General features: G+C 48.0%; 1 protein-coding gene across 2 annotated transcripts; it reads left to right on the top strand.

Annotated features, from left to right (window-relative positions):
* The first annotated feature begins 408 nt into the window (after positions 1-408).
* TMEM200C (transmembrane protein 200C) lies at positions 409-14,943 on the top strand. 2 transcript variants are annotated; one of them, XM_030836655.2, is made up of 3 exons: positions 409-870; positions 1,637-1,681; positions 4,567-14,943. In XM_030836655.2, exon 3 carries the CDS (start codon positions 4,663-4,665, stop codon positions 6,496-6,498), a length of 1,836 nt encoding a protein of 611 aa, XP_030692515.2. In that variant the 5' UTR covers positions 409-870; positions 1,637-1,681; positions 4,567-4,662; the 3' UTR covers positions 6,499-14,943. The 2 variants fall into 2 exon arrangements, with proteins under 2 accessions (XP_030692515.2, XP_030692517.2); XM_030836657.2 differs by lacking the exon at positions 409-870 and having other exon boundaries at positions 1,188-1,681; positions 4,430-14,943.
* Positions 14,944-15,212: the final 269 nt, after the last annotated feature.

Here is a 15,212-nt window from a genome sequence, read left to right as displayed (position 1 = left end):
AGCCAGCCAAACTCAGAATATACAACAGCGCCCCCAGCCAAATATTTCTGTCTGGACCCCGAAGTTCAGACAGCACCTGCTCTTCTGTTACTTTCTTCTTGAACCTCGGCTGCCCCATTTCAATAGATAATTTAAAACTTTCTTACTTTCTTCTCAATTCTCCACGGGGAAATTCCACTTTGAAATTCTTTTTTCCCTGTCATTTTTACTTTACAGTTGAGAGGGCAGGGACGAGCTAGGAAACAGGATTTCTCTCTCCCTCTCGCTTTTTAAAAATGACGTAGGGGGTTTGGACGGCCTCCCTACCCCCACCTCCCCTCTGATTCTAACCCTGATTCCTGGAGAATGACAGTTTTCCTTTCCATGCTTGCTGATGACCGCGCGGGTCGGAGCAGGAGGGGCTGCCGCACAGCGAGAGCCCCGGGGCCGATTCTAATCTCCGATGGGCCCCAGCTGCCCGCGTCCGGGGGAGCGGCCGAGGTCCCGGGGAGGCCGGCCACAAAGCCCGGCTGGGCTGGAGCGCGAGGACAGCTGACCGCGGTAGCCACGAGCCCCGCGGGGCGCGCAGCTCGGCGGGGGCGGCTCCACTCCGCCGGGCCCGAGTTCGCTGGGGGACAACTTACTGTGTTCGCTCTGCGTCCACACTGCCAACTCCCAAGTGGGAGGGGGGGAAACAGCAAAAGCTGTGTCGCGTCCGACAGTACAGGCAACAAAAGAGGAAAGAGAAGAGGGGAGGCGGGGAGGGAGGGAGGCAAGGAGACGGGGGCGCTACCCCGTGCTCCCCGAGAGCACCCCCCGGATGCTGATGGGGAGCCCCTCCCGGAGCGGCGGCCCTTTCTCTGGGCCCCCTTCGGCCCGCTGGTCAGACAGGTTAGTTGGGAGAAAAAGAACAAAGCTCCCAGCCAGGGCAGGCAGCGGTCCCGGGGCGCCCCGGGGTATGGGAGGGCCGAGGCCGAGGCGCCCGGCGCCCTGCCCTCCCCGCGCGCGCCCCCGGCCCGGGCCCGCTCCTCCGCCTCCCCTCACGCCTCCCAGTCCTCGGGGAAGCGGTTCTTCCGAAGAGACGCGCGCCCGCGGGAGAGGAAGTGGTGGGAGCGGGGGGGAGGCCGGCGGGGGGGGGCGGCGGCGGGGAGCCGGGGAGGAGGCGGGGGACGGGGGGCGGGTGCGCCCCAGAGCTGCCGAGTCGGGCCGGGTACCGACTGCCATCCTGCAGCAATTTCCCTGTGTCATGGCTCCGGTCTCTTAGCAACAGCCGCGGGTCCGGCCGCCCCGAGCCGAGCGAGCCGCCGCCGCCGCGGGCTCAACTCCACCCGGCGGAGCCCGGCGCGCGGCAGCCACACAAAGAGGCGCCGGGTCGGCCGGGAGCGCCGCGGGAGGGCACGGCGAGGGACCGGGGCGGCGGCGGCGGCGGCGGGGAGAGCGGCTCCAGGCAGGATGCAGGATGCGGAGGACCTGACACTTCTTGGAAACTCTTGGAAATGGCTCCCGCCCCGGCACCGTAGGGGGCTGCGCACCCCGGGCGGGCGCTCGCCCCTGCTGCGCTGCTGAGCCGCGCTCGGATGGAGGGCCCCGAGGCGCTGTCCCTGCGCTCCGCCGTCGGCTCGGGCTGAAAAAGTTTCTCCATGGTTCCTTTGTGTAGCCCGAGCGCCCGTTCTCTGGCTGCGAGCTGCCCCAGTCTTGCCGGGTAAGTGAGCGATATTGTTTGCTTACAGTGCTGCCATTTTGAGCAATTCTGTCTGTCCCCGGCCCCCGAGCGGCCCCTCCCCAGCCCTCCTGCCCGAGCCCGGGTCCCCCGGGCGGGTGTTCGGCAGAGTAATTTTCCTGGGCGGGCTACACGGCATGCGCTGCCCAGATAAAAGCGAGTTCAGGACTGCCCTCACTTCGCTCCTGCCTGTTTTCTTTCCAGAGGCGGACTCCCAGCTGCTGCACTCATGTGACTCCAACATACATAAGCAGACCTAATAAGAAGGGCAAGGGGCTCGCTGCCCTGCCAGTGAGGGACCGGGGGTCGAGGACCTGGGTCGAGTCCCGGGCAGGGCAGGGCAGGGCGCTCCCAGTCCTGTGGGCTCTGAGCCTCAGACACCGAGTGGGGCTTAATCCATCATGAGCCGAGAACTTGAATGTCTCTCTTGGAAGCGGTCGTATTTTTAGACATCCCTCCTTTGCTTCCCCATCCTCCATTCCTTAACCACCCAAAGACCAGCACTAGGCAGTAAATTGCTAGGGCAGCCAAGCTCGAATGATAAGTTTGTTTTCCTTCGTTCTGTATGAAGAAAACCTCAAAGGTGGGTTTTCCGTGCCATCTGACCTTTATCAGTATTTCCCGTCAGATGGAAATACATAATAAAGGAGTTCAGGCTTCAGCAGAGCTGAAGGAATAATAAACTAGGGAGTTAATTACTAGCTGTTAAACTAATTTTAAAGATCTTCTGTAAGCGATTTGTTGAAACCCATTCCAGTCTTCCTTACACTCCACCCAGAGCCAAAGCTGCCTTGCTGAGGTGAAATACAGGTGTGGACCTTCCTCTCCCAAGACGTCCAGCACCCATATCAATGCCCAACAAAATGTTAGCCTTTCTCTCCTCTGGGAAAGCCACCTTGCCAACTGAGTCTGGGTTTGCTTCTAAAATGTCTGGCTTCCTCAATCCTTCTTAAAATCATCACAGGTCTTCAGATTATTACATTAAAGATGCTAGAGTCTAAGCAGTCTTTGTGTTACAACTACGTAATGAATGTATTCATCTGGGGGTGGGAGGAAGGGATGGACAGTAAGCTACTCTGGTTTTGGTTTTTTTTTTTTTTTTCAATCTGTACTTACTGGTGCAGCTCCTTAAAAACGAAATTCAAAAGGTTTATAGATGTTTCTCTACTAACCCTCTGTAACCTACCTCATGTTTAACCCCTCTCTAACCCACCTGGCGTTCCTCCTTACTGAAAACCAACCAAGTTCGAGAAGATACTGATTTGCAAACATTAGAAATAGTTGATTACCATTTGATTTTCCACCAGTGGAGGAATGATCCTGCCTGAACTGGTATGATGGAGGTGAATCAAGGGCCAAAGCTCTTCACCCAGGCACCAATTAAAAGCAAAATTCTACCGAAGTAATCCCACATTTCCAAAGGGTAATTTATTCTAAAACATTATTTTATAAAGGATATAATTCCCAAAGGCTTGTGAGTGATATCTAAGCCTTTCAATTTCATACAATGCCCTTAATTTTAACATCTCTATTATAGAAGGGAACACAACCAATGGAACAGAAAATGTGTTACTCTGGGGATCCAGTAGGATTGAAATTTTTAGAAGCTGACAGATATCCACAGAGATGCGTCTGTGCATTTGCCTACCCAAGCTTTATTATAAACAACTAAACTTCCTATAGGAGAGTCCATTGACTGTTGCTGTCCTCCTTTCCTAAAAATGACCTCATAAGAAAAAGATGAAAACAGCTCTCACTTGGGGAAATGTCATTCTACAAATCGTTATTATGTAGACTGCTGTACCTAGTTAACTGCCTCCTCATTTGAATATTTGGATTGTTTAGAATGTGCTGTTGGCACAGTAATAAGGGGTCGGAACGCTATTATGGCAGAGTTTGTTTTTTAGTTTTTGTTTTGCTTTGTTTTCAGATTTGAATTTTCCCATATGAGAAAAAGATCTTTCTCTTGGAGATTCCGGGGGACTTCTCAAATTCCCTGATGAGATCTAGCACATGATACCTTTAAGGGAGTTCCTCTGAGGGAGGAGAGGAAGCCAGAAGGAAGAGCGCAGTTACATAACCAGTTACCTAAACCTAAATATTCCACCCCAAGAAGCTGTCCAGATGTTGCAAAAGAGAAATGAGGAAGCTGTGAGAGGGATCAGCGTGCCTCTAGCTGTAAGAACAGTGATGGCTGAGAGACCAGTTGGTGGATGGATCCATGGTCAGAGCACTGACATAGTTCTCTACTGTTCTCCTAGCCATGAACTCTTTATTAGTTATCTCGGGTAAATAGTCTGTCTGCCAGGATATGACTTTTAATTCCCATCCAGTGAAATGATTTCCTTTTGTCTTTATAAATCAGTAACTTTTGTGACTGTTTTTGGGACTGTGGGCCCCACACTGACAGATCTCTGTGCTCCGTCAGAGACTTGGAACTCTGGGGCAGCTCCCTTGAGAAAGCCAGGAAAGCCCTCGCCCACTACCGCCGAGTCCCACATTTATTGATAGCTTTTACTAATGGTCAGAATGCCGTTGGCTGTCAGGCAGGAGCGTTTGAAATGAGCACTGCTGGAATAGTACCTACAGAGTGAGTGGAGGATGCGGGGGGGGGGGGGGGGAAGGGGAGAAAGAGGTGGACTCTCAAAGTGTTTTATCGTCTCTGATCAATTATTGCAACAGCGCTTCTCTTCCCTAATCCATTTCCTGCACCCCCTGGTCTCTACCTAGGGCACTCCCGTTAGCGGGTAATGGCCCTGGGACGAGGGACACGCACGTGGTGGGACCCGGGAGCGAGACCATGGCAGCCCGTGGGATGTTGCTGCAGCCAAGCCTACACCCTCTGACTGTCTTCCTCTGCTTTGCAGTGGGAGGAGGTGGCGGAGCAGCTAGTGGGCAGCTGGTGCCCCCGCCCCAGCACAGGCCTCCGCCCAGGGGCTAGCCCCGCACTGCACCCGCTCGCCATGATCGCCACCGGCGGCCTGCTGAGGATTTCCGCCAGAAAGCAGGATCCCCTCCGCCCCCCAAGCCAAGTCCCCAAGCGCAGGCGGAAAGCCAAGAAGAGGCGCAAGAACGACGTGGTGGTGGTGAAAGGCAAGCTGAAGCTCTGTTCCGTCTCCGGGCTCATCGCCCTCTGCGGGATCCTGGTGCTGCTGGTGGGCATAGCCTTGGCGGTGGTGGGCTACTGGCCCAAGGCCAACGGGACCAACAGGGAGGGGGGTAAGCAGCTGCCGCCCGCAGGCAGCGGCCACCGCGTCCCCACCATGACCAACAGCAGCAGCAGTGGCAGCAGAAACCGGTCCAGGAAGCACCCGGGGCCTCCGGAGGATGTCACCGCCAGTTCCGTGGGCGCGCCCAGGAGCACGCCTCCAGCACGGTCCTCCGCACCCTCTTCGTCCTCTCCTACGTCCGTGGGCTTCTTCTTCCGCATTTTCTCCAGCTACCTACACTCGGACAAGCTCAAGGTCTTTGGGCCCCTCATCATGGGCATCGGCATCTTCCTATTCATCTGCGCCAACGCAGTGCTACATGAAAACCGGGACAAGAAGACCAAGATCATCAACCTGCGGGACCTCTACTCCACCGTCATCGACGTGCACAGCCTCCGCGCCAAAGACCTGGCAGCCGCCGCCTCCTCCTCGTCCTCCGCCCCCGCCTCGGCGCCCCCAGGGGCCGCGCCGCTCAACGGCTTCCTCAGCTACGTGCAGTCGCGGGGCCTGGAGCTGAAGCCCGGAGGCTGTGGCGGCGCCGGGGACGCCTTCGGGGCGACGGCGATGCTGGGCAGGGGTGCGTGGCCCCACCCAGCGGCGGTGGGCGGGGGCGGGGCCCGGGGCGCCGCGTCCCCCCCAGACCTGGCCTCGTCCCCGTGCCGCCCGCGGGAGCCCCAGAGCCTGGCGGAGGCCGTGTACAGCATCTACCGTGAGCGCTCCGGCGTGGCCGGCCGTCGCCGGGCCGCCGCTGCCACCGCGGCCGCCAGCAGCAGCAGCAGCCCAGCGCCCTGCAGCCCCCCCGAGAGCTGGGGCCGCCAGAGCACCGCCAGCTCCCTCGTGGGCTCCTCGCTGAGCGCCTTCGCGCTGCTGCCCCTACCGGGGGACCGCGACGGGGATGGGGACGCAGCGGGCGCGAGCCGAGGCTGGCAGCGGCCGCCCGGGGAGCGCGGCTCCCGGGAGATCCCGCGGGGCGAGCCCGACCTGAGCTTCACCGACCTCCGCGGCGCCCGGGGCGGCGCGCGCTGGGCGCGCCGCGAGCCGGAGGAGCCGGCGGGCGCGGCGGCCGCGTGCACCGCCAGGGGGCAGGGCGGCCGCCTGCCCAGGACCGGCAGGTACGCGGCCCTGCGACGCCGCAGCACCAGCGGGCTCCCGGACTACCGGGCGCCCTCGTCCCCCGAGCCCCCACCCGCCTCGCGCAGCGCGGACCTGGACTCGACCGTCCCGGCCCCAGCTTCCTCCCCCGAGCCCCCGCTTCGGCGGGAGCGCTCGCCCCCCGCCGGGCCGGACTCGCCGAGCTCCCAGTCGGATGACCCGTCCTGCAGCAATAAGGGCTACACCCCGCTGCGGGAGGCCGGCACCTCCCTGGAGTCGGTGGTGGACCCGGTGGCTGGTGAAAGTCCAGACGGTGATGCCGCCACCTCCCCGGGGGCGGAGCAGAGTCCCCCCGAGGGTCCTGGCCAGAAGCCCCCAGCGGGCGAGCCCCCCCAGCGGGTGCAGAGGCAGTTTACAAACGAGGAGAAACTCTTCATGATTTCCCGATCTCACGCCCCATTGGTCGAGGACGGAGAACTGGAAACTACTGGCATTTAGGGAAAGAGGAGGCGAGAAAAGAGTGAGAAAATGGGAGAAACGCCCGCTTGAAGCAGTGAGCTTAACAGTTCCCTCTGTCCTTGGGGATTTATCCGAGGAAATCGTCCACTACCCAAAGAGCTGCAGAATGTTAGCCTTGAATTGCGTTCACGAGATTCCTGTAGATAACTCCAAGCAATTTTTTTTTTAAAAAAAGCAAACTAGTCTTATATGTCCGATGGTGATTGTTCTATGAAAACCAAATGTATTAAAAGGTCAGCAATCTAGTTCATGGATAAAATTCTCTGAATTTTCTTAGGATCAAAATAATATATTTTTGACAGTAACTGTGCACTTTACTCCAACTTTTTTTTTTGGATCCCTAATTTCCCTAACCTGTACTCTGCCGCTGGTTTTGTCCACAGCTGCTTGTGAACGACAAGCTTTTTGCCTCCTATGCTTTTGCGGAGCATAGAAGGGTCTATCTCAGTTCTCTGAGAACTGATATTACTAAAGGAAGTCAAAGCCAAAAGCATGAGTTTGTCGGGAAAGAGCACTTTCCTCGCCCCACCCCACTCTGCTCATCCAGTTGCCCAAAGGCCTCTCTATTTTTGAAAAGGGAATTTACATTTTGCTACTAGGGCGTCTAATGGAGACCAGAGGGGGCCAGCACCTAGATGGACTGTTACATTCCTAAATTTACTATATCAAGTACACGATACTTTATGGAGTACTATCACACCTGTACTGAAAATAGCATTAACATGAAAAAAATCTTTTTTAATAAAACAAGTTTCCAAACAAACAAACATAATACTCCCTCATTTTGCCTTGGAACTAATACTTCTAACACACATAAAACATTAGGCAGTTGAGCTGGTAAATCTAAGATATTTTGCTGTGATCCTGCTACTGCGATTCTAGCTCTCTTCCCGCAACGTGCTCAGCACCATCCTCACTCAGTCGAGTTCCATCATATTTTTATCTTTAAATGTAGGGTAGAACTGAACATTTGGGAGTGTGTCTTTCAAAGAGAATGAAACATTAAATAAACAGTAATTTTCTACAGTATTTCTAGTTTACCTCTAAGTATTAATTTACAGAGCATCAGGCTTAATGTTCTGCTGTCATCCTCTTGGAGTTGACCATTTGATTTTTTCTTTTAAGTTCATGATCTTGAATCCGTGGCCTACATAGGCTAGCAGGTGATGTTTTAATAATGTGGTAGATTGTTTGTGCTTGACTTTATTAAAAGTCAATTAGTTAATTTTCAAGACCAGTAGACAAACAGTAATTAATGTACCATTCTGATGCCCTCTTCCGTGGAGTTTGAGCTGAGCATCTTGGGAACGGTATGGCTTTTTTTCACCTACTCGGTTACAAGATCTACAGTTACGCACAGCTCAGGCTATCACGGCAGGAAGTTAAAATACTGATCTTCAAGGAAAACCTTGTCAAAGGTATGGTCATATCGGCGCCCATGAGTGAAACAGCGGGTCCAGTGGAAAGAGTGCAGATTCATGAGTGAGGCTGGACCCCAGCTTTTGGCATTTGCTAGCTGTATAGCCTTGAACAAGTCACAAATGCTGAGTCTCAGTGATGCCATCTATAAAAGGAGAATTACTAGACAAACCTCATAGAGCTGTGAGAGGTGGGACAAGGGGTCCTGTGGACAGAGCCGGGTTGAGTGCTTGGCTCAGAGGAGTACTCAAAGACAGTGGTTACTGGAATTGCTACCATTATAACAGTGTCTGAATGCATGCTGGAGAAGAATGGGCCTTCCCTCCCCTTTAGCTCAAGAAATCCCGGGCTCAAATCTGGAATATCCACTTACTATCTGTGTAACCTTAGGCAAATCACTTAATCCCTCTGGGCCCCTGGTGGAAGATATAATCTCTCTGATTGCCTTCAGGTCTGAAAGCTTTACTTAAATTCAGGGTATTTGTTTTGTCCCGGATATAATCGTATCATATTTGTACATACAACTTTGCCAGATGAATATACTACTTCATAAACTACCATTAAGTGTCACATTCTGTGATCAATTTTTGAAGGACCTAATTTCTTCCCAGATTGAATTTGCATTAAGCTAATAACACACTTTAAAGCTGTGGATTAATTTATTTGGCTCTTCCATAGAGCAAAAGTGAGTTTCCTCTAAGAAGGGTGACAGGCGAGTATAATCATACCTCCAGGTAGTGTTAAATTTCAAGTCTCAATTGTTTTATCACACTTACAAAAGTATTTCAAAATTTCCTAGTTTTTCTTCTCCATTACCTTGCATACTGGGTAATTTATATACTGAGAGAGTTTGATGAGTTGTCTAAAAGGGAAAATAGGTTCTAGTCCTCTAAAATGCTATTTCCAGTCCTCAGAAAATATACTATAAAACGTTTAGCAAATAATTAAGCCACTTCCTCTTAGTTTAACTAAGGGGCAGGCAGAATATTTATGTCTTACAAACTTTAGAAAATTCAGTCCAACCAATTGACTAGGCTTAACAACGCTGATTGCCTTGTTATAGTAATCAGATTAAATAAAAACTTCTAGCTCGTATTGATCTGGACACAGGCCCTCTGAAATTAAGTAACTTCAGCAAACTAATTTAGCTCAGTATCAAGTCACATCTATCTTAACCATTAAGCAATTTAACTGGATTTTTTTTTTTTAAGCTGGAGGTAAAGAATGAGCCCAATTTTCCAAATCTTGGGAGGAGCTGGGCTGCCATCAGACCTCAGAAAGGAATCCTCTGCAGTTATGACCATAGTGATTCGCAATCCTTCCCTTTCATAGGAGCAGAGATCTTCTGCAATAATAATGTTAAATGTTTACTTGCTACTTTCTGTGGGCCAAGTTCTCTTCTGCCCGCTCTGGACATATGATCTCGGTGACTCCTCACTCCATCCTCACTCAGCTCTGTCGAGGTAGGATTATTATTATCCCCACTTTACAGAGAGAGACGCTGAGATCAGAATGATGGAGTACTCGCCCAGCTTACACAGCTGGTGGATGGTGGAGCCAGGATTTACACAGAGTGTTAGGGATTATCTGTACCCACTGGCACATGCTGAGCTGAAGCTGGCATTTCTGGAGACCATCGAAATATTTTCTACATTTTTAGCATCCTGCTTGATCCCTTTCCAGAAACCATTCTTGGAGCTATCCGGAGGAATCAGAAGGCACAGCCGTTTAAAAGGTGGAGTTTGCACTTAAGCCTTCAGACTGGCATAAACGAGGCTTTTCAGTGCGACTTTGCAGGGTTTGTTGAGGACATCTTAAAACATCGCGGAATCAGCCCCCCTCCTTCCTAAATGAGGTTGCTAAGAATCAGAAAGATGAAATAATTTGTTCGAAGGCAAACAGCAGGGGCAGGACTAGAATGTTAAAATAATTGCAACAATTGGCACATGCATTGCCTCCACACCCTGGATTTCTATCATACTAGCTGGGTGACCATGGGCAAGCTACTCAATGTCTCTGTGTCTCCATTTCCTTCCTCATACAATGGGATTAATAATGGTACCTGCCCTTATAGGACTGGTGCAACGATCAAATGAATTCACACCTGTATAGAGTGCTTACAACGACCTTGGCACGTAGAAAGTGTTTTTAAAAGCTTTTAAAGTTTTAGTTAAAATAGAATCAACTGCTAAACAGAATAATTTCGTATGGCCTTCCTATTTATTAACAGAATAATGTTAGGTTTGAAATCTAAAGAGTAAGGCAACACAGCATGGTGGCTGGAAGCCTGACTTGCAGGGTGGGGATTAGAACACTGGACCGGGGTTAAGTGGAGGTAATAAAGAGCATCTAATGCACAGAATTAATTATTAAAGTACATCAACTAATATACTTAAAGAACTCAGAACAACTCCTGGCACAAATAAACCTTCAGTAAATGTTAACTACTATTATTAAAGGCAAAATAGAGAAAGGTAATTAGTAGGCTAAATTTACTGCTCAGTTGTTAGGGACAACCAATAACTTACTGTATACTGAAAAGTCTCTATAATTCAGGCATATTAGAAAGAAGAGAACTTAAGAAGTGAGGACTGAGGCCTCTGCAATGCCCCCAGTAGACCATGGAATGAAGGAGCGCTGGATGTGTGCTCTTCATGGTCTTGGCGTCAGAATGTTATATACAAGCAGTGAATACGCAAACCGGGTAACTTGGCTGTTTCTGGACATGATTATGAAGGCTGGCCACATCAGAAGGGCCAGACTATCCCCCCTCTCCCCGCGCCCCCGTGGTCCCAACCCCCTTCTGTGAGGGGAGCGGGCTGGGAGAAAGGCTGGATGAAGACTTAAAGTGACGAGCAGATGTGTTTGGATTTTAAAAATTGTCTCAACAAATGTTTTTTCTATGCTAGTTTTTCTGCAGTTTTGAAAATTTTTTTTGAGTTAGAGAACTGGAAAAAAGGAAAGCCCTGCCAAGAACATTAAATTAGAACGAAGTATATGAATTTGTATTTTGATCAGAATACTATTTTTGCCAAGATATTATATATATATGTTTGTATATATATATACACACACACATTTTATAGTCGCATGAAGAATAGGACTGATCTTTGTGGAATTTGTTTTCTATAGACCCAGACTGTTTGTTTGTTTACTTATTTATTTTGGACTAAAAATCCAAAATAAATAAGTAAATTCAAAATTTGCGGTACGCGGGCCTCTCACTGTTGCGGCCTCTCCCGTTGCGGAGCACAGGCTCCGGACGCGCAGGCCCAGCGGCCATGGCTCACGGGCCCAGCCGCTCCGCGGCACGTGGGATCCTCCCGGACCGGGGTACGAACCCGTGTCCCCTGCATCGGCAGGCGGACTCCCAACCACTGCGCCACCAGGGAAGCCCCAAAATTCACTTTTTGAATGACAGATTCTGAAAAGGATTCTGAGGCGCTTCTTTTTCCTGTCTCTCTCTAGGGAAATCATCTCCTAGGTCTTTTCTTCGAAAGGAATGACTTTAAGTGGATATGAAAATTATATGTGATTTAAGTCACCACAAAATGGGGAGTCCATCTGCACTAACAACTTTAGTCAAACAGCTACCTGCCACCTCCAGAGACCCGGGGAGCAACTTCTTTTGTGTGTGCTGTTTCTCTCTGATGGCAGAAAAGCCCTGGTCAGGTGGTGGGTCCCTCTAGGCACGAGCCACAGCAGGAGTTATAAATGGCCCCATCCTGGGAATTTAGGCTACACCCCTGAGCCAGGGTCCTTTCAGGTTTCTAGCATCTCAGATATATTTATTCAAGTTTAAAATGGCCCTGTAGGGCATTGGCTGAACCATTACTAAAATAACAGGGTTTTTTCTGCTCATAATATTGCCGTCAAAAGACTAAAAAAAGTTAAGCAGATTCACCTAGAGTATCGTAAAGCTTGTGCCTGACTCAGCACCTTTACCTGGCTTCCTCATCCCACACTGTGACTGAGGCCTGCTAAGGGCGAGAAGGCTGACTGCCAATCACAAGAGAGGAAACAAGGGGGCAGATCCCGACGTGGGAGAGCCAGCATCGTGCAAAAAAGACAAAAAACAAAAAGCTAGGCTAGGAAAACTTTTTGTTTCACACATGAGCACTTGGTTACTCTTGTCTGCAGATTATCTGTATGCCAGGGAGCGTTTCACAATGAAACATTATGGTAACTTCTATTCCTTAGAAAATATTATTTCAGCAAATGTATGGTGGAGTATATTTTCCAATATTTAAGAAATTCAGCATAACACTGTACCATTGACACGAATCTGCTTGATACTAGGGATTGCCAAACGTCTGATAATGTTTAATAATGAAGAAGAGAAACTTATCTGCACATTTACAAATTGCTTTCATGTTGAGAAACTCAACTGTCTTTAACTATGTCTATACTTTCAAAGGGAGAAAGTACACAAGTTATTATAACTGGTGTAGTAGGTCCATCAAAGCAAGACAGGGCAAAAAACTACTTTGTCTCAGCGCAGGACTTTGGCCATTCCTTTGCGTTATATGGTAACTGCCTTACTCCATTTTATATAGCTTATAACTTAAAAGAAAATAATTTCACCTGAAGGAATAAACAGCTTTAGCTGAAGCTGCTGCTGTTTGGGTAAAATACCTAATTCATTTTCAGATCAGTTCAGATTTTTAACTGAGGGTCAGGAGGCAGGCAGGCACCATGGTGCTAGGTGTGAGGAGTGAAGCTATGACGCAGACACAGTTCCAGCCCACGGGGTTTGCGGTAGTACTGTTGATACAGGCACGTAACCAATCATTTCAGTACAATGTAAGAATTATGACAGTTATCATGTGGACCCTACAGCTGAATCTTGAGAAATGAAGATGTCAGCTGGGTGCAAGAAGGTGCGAAAGGTGTGTCAAACAGTGGGACCAGCCTGAGCAACTTCATGGAGGGAAAACACCATTTAACGAGCTATACTGTCATAACACAACGTCATGACACAATGTGTCTTTTTCCGAGACTCCCCACAATTGCAGACAGAGCGAGGTGTTTGTTTCAAAAAAAATGAAAAACAACAAAACTATCTATGGACAGATAAGATAGGTATCTCCTTTTATAACTAGTAGAAGCATTTTTGGAATCAAGATTAAAGTAATTTGGGCATTAAAGTACTTAAAATATATACTCTCTACCATTAGATGCTTATTAGACATTTAATTATGCCCCATTTATAACTAACCTTGACAGGCAGGACTTTTTAGTTGTGAAGTATCAGTACATGGGAACTCACCATATTCTCATTGGACCTAAGCTGTCTTTATGAGCAAGAATTACTTTTGCTGAATCATATATTGCTTTAAAATAACCATTTAGTTTAAATGTTCAAGTTCTGGAAATCATTTCTCTCGGTGTGGTATAAAGGGGATAAGACTGCGAGGGGAATCAGCCACGTGGCAGTGCTGTGCGTGTGCTTCCAGCATGGTGGATAATGTCGTGCTGACCCACATGCTGTGAGGACTGGAAACAGCGTGAACTCGGGGCTATTTTATCAAGGCTGCAGGGCATTCTTCCAGAATCTAGACGTGATAAATGAATGCATTTGTACATTAATTTGCAACATCATTTATATCAGAGCAAAGATAATTTCTCTTTATTAATAAAGCATCCCATTCCTATTTTTTTTCACATCAGTGTTTATGGCAAAAGGAAAGATTATCTAAGGCCTAGTTGTCTCGGATGCAAATAAGAACGAGATAAGTCTGAGTATTCTTTACGGACTATAGCACCAAGACTATGCTTTTAAATTTCTAAGTAGCCAGTCATTTGGGGATAGTCACTGAAACCAGATTCAGCCAGAATAATGGTCTGGCACTGTATAAATGCAGCCGAATACTTCATTTACACATAAAGCTGCAAACTAAAAGACAGAGGGAAAATCTACTTTCTTCAATACAAATATTCTAATAAAGTAAAAAAAAAAAGTATTATTCTCTTCCTTTGAATTTCGCACATTCTGATTTCTTCAAAATCTTTTTAGTGTGTAAACAGCCAAGGCAAAAATATAGTGTGTTCATTGTTTCTTCTAATCCATCAAAGTGAGAACTTTGCAAAAGCACTTTCTATTACAGATCAAGTTCAATAGATGTATTATCAACTGCAGTGTCATTATCCGAGCCATCAAATAAATCTTTCATAGAGATGTATTTATCGGTAAGAGATTTAAAATGTGGAAATACTGGTAGCTAAAGTGCTACAGTTAATTTGGCATGGTGAAAGACGTCAGGAAGAAAACAGAATTCTTGATAGAGCAAGAAAATTCGAAAGACTAATTTGGTGACCTAAATGCTGATCCTCCTGCTTATATAAGCACACATCTCAATGTGTTTGGAGCACAAAATATCAGTGCGGTGCTTGCACATGTGGTTGTACAATTTCTCCCATTCGTATTCCTAATTTCATTTCAGCTTTATTCCTCGGAACATTTCTTGATTTATCAGTCTTGCTTGGGATTACTATTTTAGAAAAAAAATGAAAGCATTTATAGTAACAGTCATAATAATAATTGTAATAGGCTTAAAGGAGCCCAAAGAGAAATCTGAGTACTTTACTAATAACCTAGTAATTATTTGTGCCCAGTTTTCTGTATCTTCTCAGAGAGTAAATTGAATGATATCTTCTTGAAACATGTGCTACCAAAACACAATTAAAATGCATGTTTGCAATGTCCTCCTTTCTTAATCCCACGGACGTTGGACCCTAAAAACTTTCTTTTATTTTTATGATATATTCTAAGTCAAGATTTAGGGATGGATGCTTTCCAAGATTTCTTTTATTTATAAAGCGAATGAAAAAGAAATTTAATAATGCTATAACTGCTTGAAAGATCTGCCATCTTTGATTAAGTCAATGGCAATTAAGCAGAACACAAATAAAGTGAACAGAGCATCCGGCTAGTCTGTAAGGATGAATCATCTTCAATGGAAGTACCAAATAATAGTAAAAAAAAAAAAAAAAAAGTAAATAAAATGGTATGAAAAGAAGAAACTTCTTTCAGGCATGATTAGAGCCATGAGTAAAAATAATCTAAGTTGATGTGTGGCGATTTCTAATGCAGCATAATTTTAGAAAATTATTTGGTGATTGTATAACTGTGACATGCCTGAAAAATGTTGATTAAACTGGTTTACACAATGGTTGAGAGGTATAATTATTTAGCCACGCTCCCACAGTCATTTGGAAAGCAATTGTAAGTTCCAATTCTAAAAGGCTGTTTTGGATTCTAAGCCCTGGAGCTG

Source organism: Globicephala melas, chromosome 13, assembly GCF_963455315.2.
Source record: "Globicephala melas chromosome 13, mGloMel1.2, whole genome shotgun sequence".
In the NCBI taxonomy this organism is placed as follows: domain Eukaryota; kingdom Metazoa; phylum Chordata; class Mammalia; order Artiodactyla; family Delphinidae; genus Globicephala; species Globicephala melas.
The sequence above is the reverse complement of the archived record's forward strand: the minus strand, read 5'-3'. Positions and strand labels throughout refer to the sequence as shown.